General features: G+C 46.2%; 1 protein-coding gene across 1 annotated transcript in view; it reads left to right on the top strand.

Moving 5' to 3' along the window:
- Positions 1-22489, top strand: part of OTOA (otoancorin) — a 62210-nt gene that overhangs the window by 21131 nt on the left and 18590 nt on the right. Inside the window, exons 12-21 of the mRNA XM_077760297.1 lie at positions 118-333; positions 2736-2903; positions 3683-3823; positions 8205-8263; positions 8675-8792; positions 11198-11271; positions 13817-13952; positions 15092-15282; positions 17394-17487; positions 20195-20324. Of these exons, the coding sequence (XP_077616423.1) occupies positions 118-333; positions 2736-2903; positions 3683-3823; positions 8205-8263; positions 8675-8792; positions 11198-11271; positions 13817-13952; positions 15092-15282; positions 17394-17487; positions 20195-20324 (1327 nt within the window). The remainder of the gene's footprint in view (positions 1-117; positions 334-2735; positions 2904-3682; positions 3824-8204; positions 8264-8674; positions 8793-11197; positions 11272-13816; positions 13953-15091; positions 15283-17393; positions 17488-20194; positions 20325-22489) is intronic.

Raw genomic sequence — 22489 nt, 5'->3', positions numbered from 1 at the left:
GGTGGAGGGGGTGGGAAGGTGGGGTGGTGGTGATGCTGTGACAACCCCAGGGTATAGTCAGAGGGAGCCACTGTCCTGCTTATTCTTGACCCTCATTCCAGCTTGCTCCCCTTCTAGCTCAAAGCCAACCTCCTGGACATTGCCATGGAGAACCAGACCCTCAATGAGACTCTGGGCTCTCTGTCGGATGCGGTTGTGGGCTTGACCCACAGTCAGCTGGAATCCCTCTCCCCCGAGGCTGTGCATGGCGCCATCTCTACTCTCAACCAGGTCTCAGGCTGGGCCAAGAGCCAGGTCGTCATCTTGTCTGCCAAATATTTGGCCCATGAGAAGGTCAGTTGGAGCTTTGAACTCTTTTTTAATGCTCTGAGACCCAGGGGCCAGTGATACCCAGGGAGGGTGGCCAATCAGGAAGAAGGGAGTGCCGAGGGGGACTTGTTCTGCCATTTACTAGCTGTGGGACACTGGACAATTGGCTTAACTTCTCTTTACCTCAGTTTCCCTATTTGTAAGATGGCAATAACAGTAGCACCTCTGCTGCAGGATGGCTGCAAGGATTATGTGAGTCAGTACACAGGAAGAGGTTGGAACATGTGACCTTGAGAATCAGTTCAGGGAGTGGTAGTAGCTACTGCTGTGGTGTTTGCAAAGCATGGGATCCATCCCAGTATTTCCCTGCTTGTTGTTGAGGTTGTGAACACATCCCTCATCTTGGGAGGAGATAATGCTATTTTATACATCTTGGGCTGCAGGGAGGGAATTATCCTCATAAGAGATTCTGTTTGGAGGGGACAGGAGCCTTAGTTATGCTCTAGATGCTCCTGGGGTAGGAAATGAGTCTTTTTCCTCAGGAAATCATATCCCTGCCCTGCGCTTAGTAGAAGAGGCTCCAGAGACCTGCGCCCCTAAACAGTTTGATGTCCTGCTCTTTCTGTCTCATTGCCATGTCCCAGGATGCAACTGGTTCATGAGGATTGGATTGGGACCAATTCCAAAACAATAATAATAACAAATGTTCCTTAAGTACTTACTGTGTGCCAGGTTCAAGTCTAAGTGAGTTCATTGTTCAATGTTCCCAACAGCTCTGTGAAATCAGGAGTGTGTTGTAACCTTTATTTTCCATGTCTTTCATGAGAGGCACAGAATGTATAAGGGAATTGCTAAGGTCACATAAAAGGGACACAGGATGTCTGGCTTCAGAATCCACTTCCTGACTCAAGGCCAAGGCTAGCCCATTCTTTTTGTGCCTTTTAGCCTCAGGCAGCTTTAGTTTGACATCTTTGCAGCCCTTCTCTGTTTTGATTGGGGCCACATGAGTCTACCAGCACAGTTCTCTCTGAATCTGATTTTAGGGAGCTGAAGGAGACTAAACTGTCTTGTTTCTCCCAAACCTGGACAAAGTGGCTTGTTTCTTTCCTAGTGTCCATCTCTTCCTGCAAATAGGTCAGACTACTGTTATGAAGGAGCCAAGAGCTCATAAGGTCTTGCCTTCCTTGTGGACAGTAGAAATGGACAGTAGAAACTATCCATTCTACAGAGCATAACAGGGAAATTACTCAACTAGCTTTTTATAGAACTAAGGAATGAATGTCCTCGTTTGTATGGAAAACCATCTAACATCTTTACTCTAAAGGAAGGAGAAAAAACAAGCATAGTTTCTGATGGGGCAGACAGCTACAATCATATTTGTCATAAAGTATCAGACCCAGATCCTGAAACATTTATTTTTATAAAAAAATTTTATAATGTTTATTTCTTCCGTGTGTGTGACAGAGAGAGAGCATAAGCAGGCGAGGGGCAGAGAGAGAGGGAGATGCAGTGCAGGCTGCAGGCTCTGAGCTGTCAACACAGAGCCTGATGTGGAGCTCGAACTCATGAACCGTGAGATCATGACCTGAGCTGAAGTCAGACGCTTAACTGACTAAGCCACCCAGGCACTTGCTGAAACATTTCTTTATTTCAACTCAGAGCTTCTACATGGAGATAGATGAGCATAGGGCTTTGCTATGCCAGTTGACATAATGAGAAAACCAGGCTGCCTTGGGCACTGTGCAAGTGAGTGGAGCTGGGTAAACTGAGAGCCCCATGACCCAATCTCAAGGGGCAGCTACTGGTCAGTTCTTGCCAATTGTTGCCAATGTGGACCCAGTATTGCTTGGTGTTCAGATTTTTTAAAAAACCAGACTCAAACCTGGATTTTAATGAAAATTTGCCCAGTTAAAAATTTTTCTTAAGTTTATATATATATGTACCTGGATTATAGAGAAACCTAAGCAGGCTCCACACTGTCAGTGCAGAGCCCAACTTGGGGCTTGAACTCATGAACCGAGAGATATGATCTGACCCGAAATCAAGAGCCGGACGCTTAACCAACTGAGCCACCCAGGCACCCCCAAATCTCCTCAGTTTTTAAATGTTGTCAGCTAGTTCAAATCAAACACACATACAAAAGCCTATTGCCTGCCCGGCTGTGGTGCACCAATCATCGCTTTTTGATATTTGTACTGTGGCTTCAGACAGCAGGGTACTTCCCTTGGCAGGGCACTTGCCTCCTGTGTTGTGTTTTGATATCACCTCCCTTTTCTGATGGAAGGAAAGTCTGGGAGGGCAGCATGTGTCCTGTTCACCATGGTGCCCCGGGCGCCGATCCAGATACCCAGCGTGCAGTGGGGCAAGTGTCTGCCAGGTGAGAAATCAGAACAGAACCTCACGCTCCTCACGGCGGGGCTTGCCAGGTGCTGTCTTTCTACAACATCAGCCAGATGGGTGTGCTGCTGGCTGGGGTTGGCACCCAGGCCTTCTACAGCATGGATCGCAGGGACCTCTTGCAGGTCCTGAGAAGCACGATCTCCCTGCATGTGTCCGACTTGTCACCTGCCCAGCAGCAAGGCGTCCTTCGCAAGGTGAGAGGAAGACATCTGATCTTCAGCCATGTGGCTCAGAGTATGTGGTTTTGGGGTGTTGTGAGTGGGCTATGACTTTGGGCTGTCGACTCAGGGATGGGGTTAGCTCAGCCTTTGGTGAGGGAGCATTCTGAACCTAGATGATGCCTTTTCCTGGTTCCCACCTTTTCTCCTTTCCAGAAAGAGCCCCTTGGGTCACACTATATTTCTTCCTAGACCCTGGCGCTTTTCCTTCACCAGTTGACTCTGGAAGACTTTTCTTAAATTAGGTTTCTTGATACAATAATTTTGTGAAAGTTTGTTTTTCAGATCTAAAAATGAATTCTGAGGTTCCCAGAATGCTTCTGAAAGCCCCTTCCATGATCCGAAGTCATACCTATGTTACTCTTTCTCACTTGGCAATGGGTCTTTGGGCATCCTATTATATCAGACCTGCTATGTCCAGTTACAAAATCTGTTAGGAGACCAAACTTAAGGAGTCTGGCTTAAAACACCAACACCTGGCTGATAGCTATAGCACGTCTGGTTAAAATAGTATGCGTTCTGGAATAAGACTTGTGCTTGAATCTTTGAATCTTACCAACTTTCAAGCAATTACTTATTAAGCTTCAGTTTTCTTACCTGAAAAATGAGGGTAAGGGTAGTCCCCCACCTCACAGGGTTGCTGAGCAGAGGCTGAATTCATGGCCTGTGAATCACTGACACAGTGCCTGGGCCTAGTGCCAAGTTCACTGCACCTTCTCTGAGGTTGCCATTGCGCTTATTCTCACTCTTGGCAGATGAGTGAAGCAGGAGATACTGCCTCAGGCATTGTGGAAATACAAGGGGCTTTCTTTAAGGAAGTATCTCTCTTCGATTTACGGAGGGAACCCGGATATAACACTACAGTCCTAAAGGAAAAGGAGCTTCAGAGGAGTCAGGTATGACCACTAAGGATTCTGACACCAATTTGGATGTGTGTGTGTGTGTGTGTGTGTGTGTGTGTGTTGAGGGTAGGGGGGCTCCCACACCAACAGAGAATTCTCCAACATCAGTGGAGAATCGTGGGTGTCCCGCAGTTCAGCTCCATTCTGACACTGTATACTGGTGATAGCATCAGATCCCACAGGGTAAGAGTTCAGTCCTACAATACTAAACCCCTGCCCTCCACTGCAGGTACCAGTCACCAATCTTGGCTATCCCCTGTGCCCATGACCTCCCAGCTGTAGGTTGAAGGTTCCAATGACCCTGCTGCCCCCACTTTTGTTTGATTAATTTGGTAGACTGGCTCACAGAATTCGAACATGTTACTAGATCATCAGTTTATTATAAAAGGATATAACTCAGGAACAGCCAGATGGAAGAGAGGCCTCGGACAAGGTATATGAGGGAAAGGCTTCCACACCCTCTCCAGACGCGCCACCCTCCTAACACCTACACATGTGTATCAACTGGAAACCCTCTGAACCCGGTGCTTTTGGATTTTTATGGAGGCAGTATTATGTAGGCATGATTGAGTAAATCATTGGCCATTGATGATTGGTCCTGGAGGTTGGGGGTGGGACTGAAAGTTCCAACCCTCTCATGTTTGGTTCTTCCTGCAATGTCACTCAACCTCAGGCACTTTCAAGAAGTAATTTATTAACATAACAAAAGACACCTTGATGGCTCTCCTCACTTAGGAAATTCAAGGGTTTTAAACTGAATACTATACATCTTAGAAATCACTTGTGGGGATGAGCACTGGGTGTTATATGGAAACCAACTTGACAATAAACTATTTGTAAAAAAAAAAAAAAAGAAAGAAAAGAAATCATGATGTCACCACTGCATTGCCCAGGTCACTACTGGATTTCTGACTCTCTGCCTTGTGGGAAAGTTCTGTGTTAAGGTTAATTTGGTAAAAGAAATTTATTTCCATGTGATTAAACTCAGGAGACAGAACAGCGAAGTGCTAAGAAGTTGGACAAGACCTGAGTGTGTATTTGGGTGTGGCTGTTAGTTAACTTTGGGGTTGCTTTCTTTCACTAGGCCTCAGTTTTCTCATGTGTGAAATGGGGATGATTTCATGAGAATCAGTGATACAAGATGTATCTTTACACCACCAGGCACGTGGCAGTGCACTCTAACTATTGGCAGTTATCACATATTTTAATTATTAAGTGCTGCCAGAGCTGAGGCTGCATGAGGAGGACTGTGCTTTGGAGGCTCAAGCCTCTTTGAGCTCTCTGGACTTTCATTCAACCAACTCTGCATTTTTATCCACTCATCAAAAGTTGATTCCAGGCCCTGTTCATGTTGCTGGCGATGCAGCCCTGAACAAAGTAGGTGAAATGGCCTGCCCTCCCAGAGCTTCCATCCTGTGAGGGAGGGAGACAGACGAGATGCAAGATTAGTGAGTAAAACCCATGCTCTGCTAGACAATGATGCATGCTAAGGAAGACCTAAATCAGAATGGGGAAGGGGCTTGAGAAGGTGGGCAGTGTGCTCTTTTCGATAGGGGAGCTGCACATGACCTCCCTGTGCTCAGAGGTTATGGAGGGGCTGATCTTCGGGACCCTGGGGGACACCGTGAGGACTGCCTTTTACTCTGGATGAGACGAGGAGCCATTGGAGGGTTGAGGCAGATGTGCTCTGACTTTCAACTGCATCGAATCCCACAGCTGCTGCACGGGGCCTGAATGGAGAGCACGAGTGGAAGCAAGGGGACCAGTCAGGAGTCTGTTGTATAATCCTGATAAAACAAGTGGCTTGGAAAGAACTCTAGATGCTGGCGAGGATGTGGAGAAACGGGCACCCTCCTACACTGTTGGTGGGAATGTAAACTGGTACAGCCCCTCTGGAAAACAGTGTGGAGGTTCCTCAGGAAACTAACAGTAGAACTCCCCTATGACCCAGCAATAGCACTGCTAGGAATTTACCCAAGGGATACAGAAATGCTGATGCATAGGAGCACATGTACCCCAATGTTCATAGCACCACTCTCCACAATAGCTAAAACATGGAAAGAGCCTAAGTGTCCATCAACAGATGAATGGATCAAGAAGATGTGGTTTATCTATACCATGGAATACTACATGGCAATGAGAAACAATGAAATCTGGCCATGTGTAGCAACATGGATGGACCTTGAGGGTGTTATGCTGAGCGAAATAAGTCAGGCAGAGAAGGACAAATATCATATGTTTGCACGTATAGGAGGATTAGGAGGAACTTGACGGAGGAACAAGGGGGAGAAGAAGGGCGGAAATGGTGGGGGAAAGGGAGAGAGGCAAACCATGAGAGACTCTTGAATGCTGACAAAAACTGAGGACTGATGGATGTGGGGGGGAGGGGGGATGGGCATGGAGGAGGACACTTGTGGGGATGAGCACTGAGTGTTATGTGGAAACTAATTTGACAATAAACTATTTGTAAAAAAAAAAAACAAAAAACAAAACAAAAACAAGTGGCTTGGAACAGGTGGTGGCAACATGGGTGGGGATCAGTGGTCGNGGGGGAGGGGGGATGGGCATGGAGGAGGACACTTGTGGGAATGAGCACTGAGTGTTATGTGGAAACTAATTTGACAATAAACTATTTGTAAAAAAAAAAACAAAAAACAAAACAAAAACAAGTGGCTTGGAAAAGGTGGTGGCAACATGGGTGGGGATCAGTGGTCACATTCTGGATGCATTCTCAAAGGGCTGGGGGCATCTCTCTCCACCTGCGTGTGGTCTCTCCGTGTCATGGGCCGAATGGTGCCCCCGCCAAATATATGTCCACCCAAAACCTGTGCGTGGGAACATGGCCTTATTTGGGAAGAACAGTTTCTGCAGATTTAATTCAATTAAGCATCTCAGGATGAGACCAGTCTTGGTTATCTGAGCTGGCACTAAATCCAGTGACAAGTGATCTTACAAGAGGCGACAATCCGGACGGTAGAGAGACAAAAGGGATTGGACAGGCACACCGAAGGCCTGTCTTTGTGAAGACAAAGGCAGAGCCTGAGTGATGTAGCCATAGCTGGGACTGCTTGGTGCCACCAGAAGCTAGAAGAAGGGAGGAAGGATTCTCCCTACAGCCTTTGGTGGGAGCTCAGCTCTGCTGGCGCCTTGATTTCTGACTTCTGGCTTCCAGAACTCTGAACAAATGATTTCTATTGTTTTCAACCACCAAGTTCATGGTAATTTGTTACTGCAGCCCTAGGAACTGCATGCATTCCCATGAGGGGGGCTGGCCTTCTGTGGGTGGTTCAGGACTCCTAGGGGAAAGATCCATGAGAAGCTGTGTCAGTTGGTGACCTCGCCTTGGAGAAGTCACATAACATCACTTTTGCTTTGCTCTATCTGTGGAGGCAGCCACCACCGCCCCCCCCCCCAATCTTCATGCAGAGAGGACATAGACTCTTCCTCTTGGTGGGATAGTGGTTCTAGAAGGTTCTAGAAGAGCATAATTTGTGGGTACTTGGAGAACACATCCTGCCACAGGTGTCTTCCAGACATTTTTGTCTCAGCAACTGTGATGATGGAGTGACCATTTCCTGCAGTGGGGAAGACTGTGGGAGGGTCCCAGAATTTGATCTTGTGCCCAAGGAGATATCAGGGCCACACACAGAGCTTCGGGAACTTCCCTCCCTAGCTATTCCTTTCTCCTGGCCCTGGCTGCCACGCCACAGGTGCCTCTGCCTAATGCTGGCTCATAATTTATTCTGTTTGGGGAATTATGTTCAAAGTTTCAGAGTCTATAAAATAGATGGATGTCATACTTGATTGCATCTGCAAGTTAGGTGCTCTGTAAAACTACGTTCCTTAAAACAAACGGCTCCCCTGCCTGCTAGGTATTGTTCTTCTAGAGTGCCCATCTGGGAGAGTGGGAGTGGAGCGTGTGCTGCAAGCAGGAGTTACTTTACTGATGGTAGTTTCTAGATTGTCCTGGTTTATCTGTCTCTTCCACTTTTAGTTCCCGGGAGCTAGCAGGTGGGCATGGAAATAGGGGCTACGGAGGGTCCTCACCGGGTCAGTGGCTTCATAAAGCATAGAAAGTAAATCTCCAGCCTTGGTGCCTGATGGCTTTGATCCTCATTCAGGTCCTAGAGCATAGGGAATCCCCCAGGTGTGAGACCATGGGTTCTGCAATTACTCTGACACCAGTTCACATCCTAGCTCTACCACCTGGCAATTGTGTGGGCCTGGCTAAATAACATAGCCTGTTAAGCCTCCATTTTCCCCATCTGTAAAATGGGGTGTCTTCCTCAAAGGGCCTCATGGTACTGAGCACACACTATGCTCATCATGGTGAGTGAGTGCTCCATCCATGTTGTCAACTATTCTCTTCCCTCAGGCCTTGTTCCTGTATGAGCTTCTGTCAAAGACGACCAGAAGGCCTGAGGAGCTACTGAGGTAGGCGATTATACTTGGCCTGGGGGCTGACAGGCCCTTTCGAGCCTAATTTCACAGGAGGGAGAGTTGGGCAGTCCTGTCTGCAGCCTGTGTCCCATCAGACCTGCCTTCTCTAGCCCTTCTTTCCTCTCCCTTCCCCAATCCCTTTTTTTTCCTTGAGAGAGAAAGAGTGCACATGTGCAAGCATGCACATGAACGGGGAGGGGCAGAGAGAGAGAGGGAGAGAGGGAGAGAGAGAGAGAATCCCAAGCAGGCTCCATGCTCAGCGCAGAGCCTGACTCAGGGCTTGATCCCATGACCTTGGGATCATGACCTGAGCCGAAATCAAGAGTCAGATGCTTAACTGACTGAGCCACTGAGGCACCCAATCCCCACCCCCTCTTCTCCCGGGTCCTTTGTTTTGTTTTCCAGAACAGGGCAGCTGGTCAAAGGAGTGACGTGCTCCCATATTGATGCCATGAGTGCAGACTCCTTTCTGGCCCATTTCCACTATTTTGAGAACAACCTCTCCCTGCTCTCACCGTATCAGGTACCATCATAGCACATTTGCACCTCTAATTCTCCTGGCCCCAGTCGTGGGCTTGGATGGACTGTGGTGGCTTAAGATACTTGTGTCAGGATTATTCCCATGCAGGTGATGACATGGGGCCAAATACTGAGCCAGATTTTCTCCGGTTTCTCTTTTAAAAGGTCCAGATAACCCATCTCTACAGCCAGAGCTTCAACAGATGGGTTATTCCATACTCAGATCTGAACCTTAAAATCTGGTGGTAGGGTATACCATTTGTCATACTCCTAATTAAGTCCCCCTGAGACTGAAGGTCATTCCCTCCTTCCCAGACTTTCCAGAGGTAACCTGGAATAGAACAATAAACAATACTCTATTAAGAGTACTTTCTTCTTCATTTAATACTTAATTTTCCAAGTCGTTAGGGAGGTTCTTTAACCCTTTGGGGAGACTACTAACTTTTCACTGGATCTAAGCAAGTAAAGATAGACCTTGGGGACAGCATTTGGGCTTGGAAGTGGAAATCATTGGCAATACGAGGTCCAGAGAGGGTGAGCGGGCAGATATACAAGGCATCTTCCTGACTCAGGCCCGGCATGTTGCAGATATGAATGAAAAGTTTCTAGCCAATGAACTCTTCTGAGAGTTCTTCCTGAGAACCAGGAAGTAAGCATAAAGCTTGGTATATAATCCTTTGAGGTTGTTGGAGAACTGTGCAAAGATTTCACAAAGCTCTGCCATTCCCTTGGAGTATCCACTGTGTCAGTGGTTCTCAAATGTGAGCATCAGCATTGCCTGGAAGGCTGGAGTTGTTCAATGGGTATTAAGTTTCAGTGTTGCTACATGAATAAGTTCTAGAAATATGGTGTGCAGCAGTGTGCCTATAATTAACAATATGGTATTGTGCACTTCAGAATTTGTTAAGAGGGTAGATCTCACGTTAAATGCTCTTACCACAAAACTGAGACAAATACCACAAAACTGAGACAAAGGGACACGAGGAAACTCTGGGAGGTGTCGAATGTGTCTGTTACCTTGATTGTCGTGATGCTATCATGGTGTTTGCATGAATCCAAACTCATCAAAGTGTACACATTAAATATGTGCAGGTCTTTGCATATCAATATTCCTCGGTAAAGCTGTTAAAAACACACAGATTAAAAAAAGAAAAACCAACACAGATCACCAAGCCTCACTGGCAATTTCCCTTCCCTTACAGTAAGTCCAGGATGAAGCGTCCTAATTGACATTTCCAGCAGTTCCCTGGTGAGAACTATTGAACTGTATTAAAGTCTTGCCCAGGCAGGGAGGAAAGCAAATTATTTCTGTAACCTGGACCCTGGCATGGTTGTGTCCTTTACACTCATCACACTGATCCAATGTATGGAGGTCAGACCCACTTTGAGGAAGACCTACATGTTCAAGGAGGAAGAATTGTTCTGACAAAGCTCCTGACCTCAATCCTTCCATTCTCAGGACCTTCAAATACCAGTTAATTAGAAGATTTGCCTCTATTGTTTATGTTTTTGCTGAAAATACTGAATTATAATTAAAAAAAAAAAACAATATAGACAGAGCAAAGTCTCCCCACTTTCCCTTGGAGCAGTGATTCTCAGAGGACTGTTTGGCCAAATTTGGAGACACGTTTGGTTGTCACTCCCGGGGGGAGATGCCACTGGCATCTAGTGAGTAGAAAACTGCTTTATGTATATAAAATAGGACATGGCCATCATTCCAGTGTTAATAGATACAAATCTACCTTATTGAAACAAAACAGTTGCATAGCTTTCGGTTATACGGATATACCACAGCTTACGTCACCAATCCCAAACCCAGAGACAGTCAAGTTATATCTCTGTTAAAAGTAAACTGAGGCTCATTAAAATTTTTAAGAGTTAATCTGAACAAAAATTGGAATCGGGCAGCGCCGAACAGGAAGTGGTTTGGAGTGCCCTGGAAACACTTATGTAGAGAAAGTGGAGGCATAGAAAGGAAATTATTTGCCTGGCTGTAGCTTAAAGCCTAGTTGGCTCTTTGTGATGGCTGCTGTCAGTGCTTTGATTTCATCACCTTGAGGCATTTACCGACTTAGAATTTGGTGTGCTCACCTAGGGCACCGAGTCATTAGTGCCACAATAGTCTAATGGCCTCCTTCTCTTATTAATCTAACATCTTACTTCCTTGCAGTTATAAGGACACAGGGGAGCCTTCTCAGACTTACATTTCTGTATTTCCTTTGTGATTGCCTCAGTTTTCTCATCCATAAACTGGGCGCAGTACTGGTACCTACATCATAGAGTGTTCTATTAAATATAATGTAAGCATATACAGAGCGCTTAGCACAGTGCTTGGCCCACAGAAAGCACAGTCTGTGTTTGCTTTTATTACTACTGGACTAAATTCCTAGAACTGCTTTAATCTTTCAGGTTAATTGTTTGGCGTGGAAATACTGGGAGGTCTCCAGATCCTCTATGCCGCCCTTCCTCTTGGCTGCCCTCCCGTAAGTGAACATTGGCTCCCCTCTCTGGCCCAAGAGTGAGATTGGTGGGGGTCATCCAAGTCATCTGTCCCCGGATTTTTGTGAGGAACCAGAGACAGAGTGGAGAGGGCCTTCCATGGTTAAGCCCTCGCGAATCAGGATTTAAATTCTGAATCCCACATAGATGTTTCAGACAGATGCTCTTGCTTTTTTCTGTTATTTAAAAGCCAAAGCCAAAGCAACCCGAGCTTGAGTGAATGACTGTGACACGGGTCCCATCTGGGCTGGCCTCTCAGATGTGCCCAGGCTCCAGAATGATCAGGGCTGATGTGAGTCGTGGGGATTTCTCCTGGTATCTGTGGGCATTCAGACCTGGGAGGGGGCAGCCCCGCTTTTCCAACAGGGTCTGAACACTTCTTTTTCTCTTTATTTCCCTCTTCTTTCTCTTGCTGTTAATTGTCTTCATTTATTCAAAAAATATTTACTGAGTGCTTACTGTGTACTAGTCCTCAAAGATAATTTATTTTCCCCCTTACGAGAGCTTACAGTCTTGGGGAGGGGGAATGGACAAGCATGAAGTCAATTATAATGTCAATTCTATTTGATTGAAAGGGATAGAGCTTTATCTCAAATTGGCTTGGACAGTAAAAGGCAGATTTGGTTCCAGATATCTGGAAAGTCCAGGGATAGACTTCAGGCATGGCTGGATCCAGGGGCTCAATGGTCTTCTATCAGTCTTTTGACTCAACTTTCCTCTGTAGGCTTCTGTATCAGACAACTTCTTTCTCTGTGGTGGTATCTGGCTGACCCAAGATTATATCCTGGTTAAAGGACTTTTTCTCCTCATCCTTCTCAACAAGTTTTGAGTTTGACTGAGTTTAGGGGAGGTGGGTAACTTTGACTGGCTTAGTTTGGTATTGCAACCCTGGAGCCAAGAGTGAAGCAGGGTCCACTCCAGACCATCAGGTTTTCAAGTAAAGGGGGTGATTCTCTTAGAAAGCCAGGTACTGCTACCATGGGAAGGAGTGAAAGGCACAGGGCAAAGAGGGGGACGTGTTTTCTTCAGACTGGAGAGTTGGAGGAGACTAAACTAAAGCTCAGAGAATGAGCTGGGGTTTCAGAGTTCAAGATGGACACTCCAGAAAGGGGCACAAGAGATGTTTGGTTCAGAGAAGCGCTCTGGGGAATGCATGATGTGTGTCTGCAGAGTAGTTGGCAGACAGAAGGCCAGAGAGGTAAGGGATAGTCAAGTCAGGGAAGGCTTGTGTGACACCCTTGAGGTATCCCTCCTGTATTCCGGGAACAGATCCCCAGATTTATGTTTTGGAGAGATCGTTAGCTCTGTCCATGTAGCGGATGGAATGCAGCAGGCCTGGCTGAAAGCAGGGAAACAGTGAAAGCATGTTTCTATAGCTTGGACCTTGGCATGCCTGTTTCCTTCCACTCATCCACATTGCAGCTTAAGTACCTCTGTCTTAGAACAGGCTCCCCAGCTGTCCTTCCCATCATTCTCTACTGCAGAACCATTTTCATTTATCACTGGCTGACATGGCCTGTTTTCTTCACTGGCTTTTGTTGTCTTTACCCTACTAGGATGAAGCATCCTGAGAGCAGGCACCTGCCCCTCATGTTATGTTCATGCCCAGTACAGTGCTTGGCATGTAGCAGATATTTGCTGAATGAATGAAGAGATAAATAAGACCACAGTACTGTGAATGGAAAGGGAAGAACAGATTTGAGTAATGTTAAGTTGGTAGCGATGACAGATTTCGAGACAGAGGGAAAAAGACATCTGGGATGGTGTAGAGGAGGAAGAACATGTAGAATTTGGTTTTGGAACAGTCTAGTGGTCATGATGAGTAGGCCGCTTGGGTCTAGAGCAGTCTTTCTCAACCTTTGTTTCATTATTGCCTCCCTAAAGGGAACAATTTAGTTTCTCCTGAGTGAGAGAATTTACCAGGAATAAGATTTTGTTGAATAGAGTTGAGCGTTAGTGGGTCACAAATCATTGTAATAACTAAGATTTTTTTTTTTGTTCCTTCTCTCCACCTGAACCAGTTTTTCCCCCTTGGGGGCCATATTGCCTCTGTTAAGAATACATGGTCAAGAGTTTGGGGGATTCTGAACTGGAGATGCCAGAATTTGGTGTCATTTCTTTTACTTTCTCTACTCTCTCCTTGTCTTTCTCACTTTCGGTTTTATTTTCTCTTTTTGTCTCTTACTTCTGCTTTTTCCCTTTCATTCCCTTCATCTCTCCTCAACCGGTCCATCAGTCAGTGTCAACATATGTTTATGGAGACCTCATTCTCTGATAATTGCTACTGGGGCATAGAAGAGGAGCATGATGAGAGTTGGCTTCCCGCCTATAGGAGAGGGGCATGGTGGGAAGAGGAGCACAATGAGTGCGAGGCTTGTTACCTGCCAAAAAGAGCCATATCACTGTGGAAAACAGATGCTTAAAGAATGGACCTGGGATAAGCTCTTGGGCATGTGAAGGCTGATTTCAGGGGCTAATGCAGAACAACTACATTTTCCCCTCCTCTCTCATTCTTCCGTCTCTTTCCAGGGCTCACTACCTGGCTTCCGTCCCCACTTCCCAGTGTGTACCCTTTCTGATCAGCCTGGGGAAGAGTCAGTTGGACTCCTTGGTTTTAGATTCCCACAAGAAGAATTCAGTCCTTAGGAAGGTCCAGCAGTGCCTGGTAAGGAAACTCTTCCTGGCTGACACTTTCCCTGGTGTCCCTTCCCTTATGGGTGTCTCTGGCCATCCTGGGGAGCCCTCAGGGAATCTGGCTGCAATCGTGAGCTTGTGGTGATGGCCAGAAATCTGACTTGTGGGTCTCCAAGCTGGTTCTGGAGCCCTGGTTGGGACAGTCTTAGCCATTGGTTTTGAGGACTCTCATCCTGGGGCTTGAATGACCGAAGTCTGCTCTGGGGGATTAGAAAGATCACAACACATAGAGTCTGGGATCTAGGCTGGCTTCTGGCAATGATTGTTTATGTGGCTTTCAGCAAGCCACTTCCTCTCTTTGAGCCTCAGCCTTCTCATCCCTGAGATGGGTGCAAGAGCACTAACTGCACAGAGTTACGAGGGCATGAAATAGGCAATATATTGTTCAGTGCCAAGGCCCAAAGGGCAGACTGAGTGTGAACCCTAGCCTTGCCACTGGCTGGCGGTTTATCTTTAAAAAAGTGGGTGATACAGTTTGTGGGTTCAAGCCCTGAGTTGGACTCTGTGATGACAGCTCAGAGCCTGGATCCTGCTTCAGATTCTGTGTCTCCCTCTCTCTCTTCCCCTCCCCACTCGTGCTCTGCCTCTGTCAAAAACAAATAAACATTAAAAACATTTTTTAAGAAGCGGGTGATATTAGTCTTTATCTCTTACAGTTACTCTGAGATGAGGATTAACACCTGGCATATATTAAGCACTCAAATGTTATCCGCTTTGGTCATTTGGAGAAAGAGCCTTAGAGGCTTTCTAGGCCCATACACAGTTTGAGGTGTTGTCTTTGTCATTGTTGCAGTGTTATTAGAATCGTTGTTGAACTCTGGGGTAACTTCCGAGCAGTGGCACTAACGGTGACGTGAGCCCTCATTTATGGAGTGTTCACTGTGTACCAAGTCTTCTGCTCACATCAGGCCCCTGGTGGGGCCTTCTAGACTCCCGAAGCCTGCATCCCTGGGGTAAAACCAGACCCCCTGTGCTGTCTTTACTAGTCCGTGGTGGGGCGGGTGGTTCACATCCTGGAACCTTTACGAGGTTTGGGGTCAGGATGTGTGGCTGAGGGGTCACGATCTTGAACCCTGCTAGATCTTCCCATCCTCCACTTATCGGTTTCAGAACAACTCCATTGCTGACGAGTACATGGTAGACATTGTGGGGAACTTGCTCTGCCATTTGCCAGCAGCCATCATCCACCGTGGGATCTCCCTCCGGGCCTGGGCCACAGCTCTGCACGGACTCCGAGACTGCCCACACCTCAGCCCCGAGCAGAAGGCTGCAGTGAGGCTCAGGCTCCTGGAACAGCATGGGTGAGGAGGGGCTGGGGCTCGGCTCTGGGGTGGGGCGCTGGCCCTGGTGCTCCTGCCCTTAAAACAGAGAGAATCTTAGGGTTCCTGGGTGGCTCAGTCGGTTGGGCATCTGACTTCGGCTCAGGTCATGATCTCATGGTTTGTGATTTCGAGCCCCACGTCGGGCTCTGTGCTGACAGCTGTCTGGAGCCTGCTTCAAGTTCTGTGTCTCCATCTCTCTCTCTCTCTCTCTCTCTCTCTCTCTCTCTGCCCTTTCCCTGCTCATGCTCTGTCTCTCTGAAAAATAAGTAAATATTTAAAACAAACAAAAAAATCCAGAGAGAGTCTCTAGTTTAGGACAAGGTTAGATGCTTACATTATTCTAGAAAGGTCTAGCTTACATTTATTCTAGAAATGGGACCTTCTTTTTGACCTCAGATGCTCTATAAGTGACAGTATATAAAGTGACAGTAAGAGTGGCTGCTCTGTAGACCTCATGTGGTTGTCACCAGTACATCTCGGCTTATGTAAAGGGCAAGTGTGTTTGGGACAATGGCACTTTACCAATGCAGGGAGGTGGCATTATTATTCTTGTGAAATAACAATGGCAGTAATAATAATGCAACTAATTGAAGTACTGTCAGCTCTCTGGGGGAACACAGAGCTCTTCTTTCTCATGTGGAGTCTTCTGATGTTAGGGCAGATATTTGAGCAGGGCCTAACCATCAGTCCACAGTTTAACAGCAAATGCTTCTGGAATAATGACTGTGTCTCAGGCACTGTCCTTGTATATAGAATTTAAGATCATGGATTCAGGAGGCCAACTCCTTGGGTTAAATTTTTGTTTGTATCATCTATTGTGTATGTGATCTGGGAAAAGCTACTTAATCTTTTTGCACTTTAATTCCTTTTCTTTTTAAAAAATTTTTAAAGTTTATTTTTACTTATTTTGAGATAGAGATAGTGAGCAAGCAGGGGAGGGGCAGAGAGAGAGGGAGACAGAATCCCAAGCAGCTCTGTGCTGTCAGCACAGAGCCCAGTGCTGGGGCTCGAATTCACAAAGCACGAGATCATGACCTGAGCTGAAGTCAAGGATTGGATGCTTAACGGACTGAGCCACCCAGGCACCCCATGCACTTTAATTTCTACATCTGTAGGATGGAGACAGTAGTGGAAGAGGAAGGGGAGGAAGGAAAGGCTCTGATATAAATGACAGAAATTCAACAACTCAAGCTAACAAAAAAGGGGAGTTTACTGAGTTCAGAAATAGAATGTAATGGAAAACTCCAAGGGTATACTTCAGGCATGACTGGATCCAGAGGCTCAAGTGATGTTGTTGGGAATATGCTCCTCCCATCCCTCAGCTCTGTGTTCCTTGGTGTGGCCTTAATTTTCTCCACTTGGTAATAGGGCCAGCTTCCAATTTCCTCTTTACTGCTAGGGATACCAGAAGAAAGAGAGCTTCTTGGGGCGCCTAGGTTAAGCATCCGACTTTGGCTCAGGTCATGATCTCACGGTTCGTGGGTTCAAGCCCCACGTCGGGCTCTGTGCTGACAGCTCAGAGCCTGGAGCCTGCTTCAGATTCTGTGTCTCCCTCTCCCTCTGACGCTCCCCTGTTCATGCTGTCTCTCTCTCTGTCTCTCAGAAATAAATAAAAAACATTAAAAAATATTAAAAAAAAAAAGAAAGAGAGCTTCTCTAGTAGTTCCAACAAAATCCCCATGGCTGACTCAGTGTCCTGCATGTGATGTTCTGCATCACGTGCCTGTTTTCTTGGTCGGGGAAGTGGGACTTGTCCAGGTATGAAGTTGGTCTGTTCCTGCAAGAAAAGGATGCTGGTGGGGGGGCACCTGGGTGGCTCGGTTGGTTGAGTGTCTGACTTTGGCTCGGGTTATGATCTCACAGTTTGTGAGTTTGAGCCCTAATCGGGCTCTATGCTGACAGCTCAGAGCCTGGAACCTACTTCTAATTCTTTGTCTCCCTTTCTCTCTGCCCCTCCCCTGCTCACACTCTGTCTCTCTCAAAAATAATAAACATTAAAAAAATTTTTTTAATTAAAAAAAAGAAAAGGATGCTGGGACAGAGGAAAAACAGCATGGTTTTTCAGTTCACTGCTTATCATCTCTTCATAGACTCCCTGGGAACTGGACGGCTGAGACTACGAAGGACTTGGGACCCTTTCTAGTACTTTTCTCAGGAGATGAATTAAGCTCTATTGCTACAAAGGTACTTCTGTGTTCCATCTTTAGAAGACTGAAGGAGTTTGAAAGGGAGAGAAAGTGTAGTCAGTTATACCCCATTGGGTTTACTGCCCCTTTACTTTCTAGAACCTATCCTCTCTGCCTCAAAGGGCTCAGATGTTTCCAGCTCTGCTCCAGGATGTCAGAGGTTTGGGGAAAGGGAGTGAGGTAGAAGCAAATCCAACTCTGGGCTTTTCACATGACCCTTCAAACAGAGGTGCACAGACGGGAGCTGTCCCTTAGCTACCACTCTACTAACTGTGAGCTTCCCACACGCATGCCTGTTCAAGGGCTTACGCTTTCCAGTGCTATGGGCACATGTACACTTATGTCCAGTGTGTGTAATCACATGCACAAACACACTTAGCCCAGAACCAAATCCTCCTGGAGCATTGCCTTTGGGCACTCACTTTGCTTGGAAGTTAGCTCCAAAAGTTCGTATAGACTAAGAGTTATGCCAAACAAGCACAAGCACGTCATCTTTTGCTGCATAAGGAAGCTACACAATCTCACTGGCGTACAGCAATAAGCATTAATTTCTTGCTGACTGGTCTGTGTGTCACCAGGACAGCTCTGCTTCTGGGGCCCAGGCTACCTGGGACTTGTTCTCACCACGAAGGTCTGAAACTCCAGAAAAAGGAGCACCAAAGCGTAGTTTTCTCTAACGCCTACCCTGGGAAATGGCACACTGTTACTTTCCATTGGCCAAATCAAGTCACATGACCAAGTCCAATGGGGGGGGGGGGCCCCAGGAAGTGGTCTCCTTCATGCACAAGTGGAGGGTGGGGAGGGAGTGAATGTTTGCTAGACAAGACTCAGATGGACTGCAAGGCACATCCACATATTCTCATCCTTGTACGTGCGCCTGTACGATGTACATTGTCACCCATGCTCAGAAGGACCTGAACATGGCATGTCACCCAGATTCATACACAGGCACAGCATGCATTCCTGTGTCCAGGCATGGTAGAATCATCTTCTGGTATGTCCAAACATGTAGTCATAAGCGGCAGAAATATGTATATACATATATATTATATATTTGTCTTCTAAAGATCAACTTTTGAAATGGAAAAAGTTTTGTCTCCATAAGGTTACATTTTAAAAACACAGTGTAGGGTTAAAAAAAAAGGCAAATTGCAAAAGAAAATTTATAGTAGGATACTAAGTCAACAAGTACTAGTTAAATTTTGTTTTCCCTGTGAAAATGCCTTAATGGTGGGTTTTTCCCACACTGTGAAAATAGTTACATTAATTTTAAGCACATGCAAAACAGTTCTAGATGTAAGACAAGTTTAGGAGTGCACGAGAATGGTTAGTGCTCAGTTCAGGGTGATGGTTCATTCCTTCTGGGGAAGGAAGGAGACCAAAGAGTGAGGGCAGGACCCATCAATTATATTTGTGATGTTTAATTTTTTAAGCTAGGTTGTGGATACATGGGTGTTGTGTTGTATTATTCTTTCTACTCTTTTTTTAATGACTAAAATGTTTAATAAAACAAGTAATACATGCTCCTGGTTAAGAAATTTCGACCATACCAGAAGCTATAGGATGACAGTAAGTCTCCCTCCCACTCCCCACTTCTAGGTCCCTAGCCTGCCTCCCCAAAGACGATTGCTCTTCCTAGATTCTTCTGAATCCTTCCAGACAGATCCTCCTCATGCTTATATGTGTTTTTCCTTTAAAAAACACAAAATGGAAAATAACATTCACTCTGCTTTGCATTTTGCTTTTTACAAGTTAGCCATGTCTCTTGTGAGTTGCATGTGACCTTAGCTGCCCATGAGAATCACTGGGAGAATTCTAAAAGGACACATACAGGGCCCCCACCCCAGGCCAATGGTCTTAGGATCTCTGGGGTAGGGCCTGGGTGTGTGTAGGTTTCCCAGGTGATTGTCACCTACAGCCAGGATGGAAGTACTGGATTTATAGATTATGACTCAAATTCTGAAGGTTAGAACAGAAAGAGGAACTCTATAAACCTGTGGTGCATTCTCTTTGGACAGAGTGAGACACAGTGGTGCACAGCTGTGTGAGTGAGTTTGACAAATGCTCTGGACTCACAGGCACGCCTACCAACAAGATCCTGAGTCTTGACAAATTGCATTGGTTCTAGATAAGAAATGGTACCTCTCCAGGGCAGCCAGAAGTCACTTCATTGCTAGTTTCTACTGAGGATCAGAGATAACCCTCTTTTCCTCTTTTTTAATGATAAATAGAAAGTTTAGTAAATATTTAAAAACAGTACCAGATCAAAATGGGGTAGGCTCACGTACATTTTTTATAAAAATTATCAGGTATGCTCCAGAAATGATGCAGCATTTAACAGTCCCATAGAAAAATAAAGGTGTGTATTTACTGCATTTGTTCAGCATTAAGTGTTAGCACTTTATCTTTTTTTTCTTCCCTAGGTAATATCGCTTTGTTTTATTTTTGACAGTCTGATGGGTGAAAAACAACATATACTTGTGTTATTGAACATTTATTGGATGCTATTGGGGTTAAGTATTATCTTATATGATTCTTTGTAGAGACCAAATTAGTTCAGCCAGGACATAAATTTATATAAGAAGTTGCTATAAAAGAAAAACAGCCCCTGAGGGAGTAAGTAGTATCACAGTTTAAGTCTGTGTTTAATGTGCTTTAATTAATATTTGTTCCTCCTCCTTCCTCTTCTCCCCCCACCCACACAGTTTCCTGATCTCCTTCAACAAACAGCTTCCAAGATGGCTGGGACCTTGGTCCCCAAAGAATTCCTCTGGGCTGTCTTTGAATCTGTCTGGAACAGCAGTGAGAAGAGCCTCAGCTCTGACCCCAGCCCTGGTGAGTGTGTTCCGGGGTGTCTGAGCTGGAGCTATGTCGGCAATGTTTGGGCTGAGTCCCTGGCATCAAGAGCCCTCCTTGTCCAGGGGACTGGATGAACTGTTTGCAAAGCAGTGGCGTGGCAAAAAGCCACAGACCAAAGAATTACACCTATGGTAAAGTGATTTGGAATCACATCCTGCACTCCTTACCCAGGACAGTGGGTTAAATGGTGAACCTGTGCAACACACATTTCAAAAAGACTGACTTAAAGGGACTAAATGGCTGAGTGACTGCATTGCATTGCAGGGGCCAGGCTGGCCCGGTGTGAACCCTGGATCTGCTGCTTACTGGCCGCGTGCCTTTGGGTGAGCCCTTTAACCTCTCTGTGCCTCAGTGTTCATCCTCTGTAAGATGGGGACAATGAAAGTCTCTACCTCATTAAGTTATTATGAGAGTTAATGGATTTAAACCTGTAAACATGTTCACAACAGTGCCTGGCATGTAGGAAGTGCTCAGTAAGTGTTAGATATGTTTATGATTTTTGTGCACCCACGAAGCCCAGACTTGTGCCAGGCAGGAGGAGACAAGGTTAATCGGACCCAATCATAATTGTAATAATAATCGTTGGCAGTCAGAGCTTGCTTTCTCTCCTGCAACAATAATTGCTGAGTGCTGGCTATGTGAACAAAACAGACAAAAATCCCTGCCCTGGCAGAGCTTGCTTTCAAGGGGCCTGGGGCGAGGGCAGGTGCCCAAAAGTATAAATCACACACACAGTAAGTAAAAGACGTAGTAGATTGTATGATGATGAGTGCCAAGAAGGAAAATAAAGCAAGGGAAGGAAGGGAGTCAGGGAGTGTGGGGTGGGGGATTATAATTTGAAAAAAGAACGGTGGACATGGGTTTCACTGAGAAGGTGACATTTCAGTAAAGACCCAGGGAGTGTGGGCATGGGCTGTGTGGACATGTAGCGTTGGAGTCTTACAGGCAAATAGACAGGAGCGGGAAGGAATGGAAAATGAGAGGCCAGTGTGGCTGGAGCACACGAGAGGCAAGGCCACGTAGGGCCATATAAGGGAAGCCCTAAGGACTTTGTCTTTTTCCTTGGTGTGGGGTCTCATGAGGGTATCAAGCAAAGAAGTGTCACGATCTGATGTATGTTCACCTCGGGTGGTCCTCTCTCGGTGCCCCGTCTCATCCTCACCTCTGTACCATGATGTGAGTGCTGTGCTTGCTCCCATTTTCTTGACATGGGAAACTGAGGTTCAGAGGGGGATTAAGAGACTTGGCCAAAGTCATGGAGTGAGTAATGGCAGCTCTTGGATTTGTACCCAGAGCCAGTGGTGATCGTCCTCCCCCCTTATGACCTAGCAATGCAGTTGTCATGAGGCAAGGCTCCTACTTTGTGCGCGTGGGTGTGTGAAAGTAAGACGTGTCACACACTGGGGAGGGGCTCTGTTACCAGCGCACCATCGGAATTTTCTTTAGTGGTTCTGGGTATCAATTACTGCCGTGCTTATAGTAATTTATGGATTAGCAGACTTACTACTTGGTTCTATTTTAGTTAATTTATATGTGTGTGTTGATTCATTCAACAAATATTTGCCAAATGCCTACTATGTGCCAGGCCGGGAAGACAGCAATGATAAAAGCGAGTCCTTCCTGCACTATTTAACCATTCTGCTCCTCTCTAATTCTGTACTATTACTGGATCCTGTTTTCATGGGAAAGTGGGGTGGAATGGGGGAGTCTAGGAAGGAGGTGTCTTTTGTGGTAAAGATGCCTGAGGACCACACGTAGTGCCCTTGATCTGGTCTGATTTCCCCTCTTGACTGGAGTCCAGTGAGTTGCCATTGGTATGGGAATGGCCACAGGGCTTGGGAATGCCCTGGCCCGGGTGGTGCTGGTGAGTCTGTGAACCCCAGGGATGGACAGCTGCAAAGACAGGAGATCCGGGATTTAAGACAAGAGGCCTTGGGGGCTCTGGGTGGCTCAGTTGGTTGGGTGTCCAACTCTGCATTTCAGCTCGGGTCATGGTCTCACAGTTCATAAGTTTGAGCCCCTCAGTGGGCCCCTGCTGGTAGTGTGGAGCCTACTTCAGATTCTCTCTCTCTTGCTCTGTCCCTCCCCAGCTCACTGTCTTTCTCAAAGCAAATGAATAAACTTAAAAAAAAAAAAAAAAA

Source organism: Crocuta crocuta, unplaced genomic scaffold, assembly GCF_008692635.1.
Source record: "Crocuta crocuta isolate KB4526 unplaced genomic scaffold, BGI_CrCroc_1.0 scaffold73, whole genome shotgun sequence".
NCBI classification, from domain to species: Eukaryota; Metazoa; Chordata; class Mammalia; order Carnivora; family Hyaenidae; genus Crocuta; species Crocuta crocuta.
The sequence above is the reverse complement of the archived record's forward strand: the minus strand, read 5'-3'. Positions and strand labels throughout refer to the sequence as shown.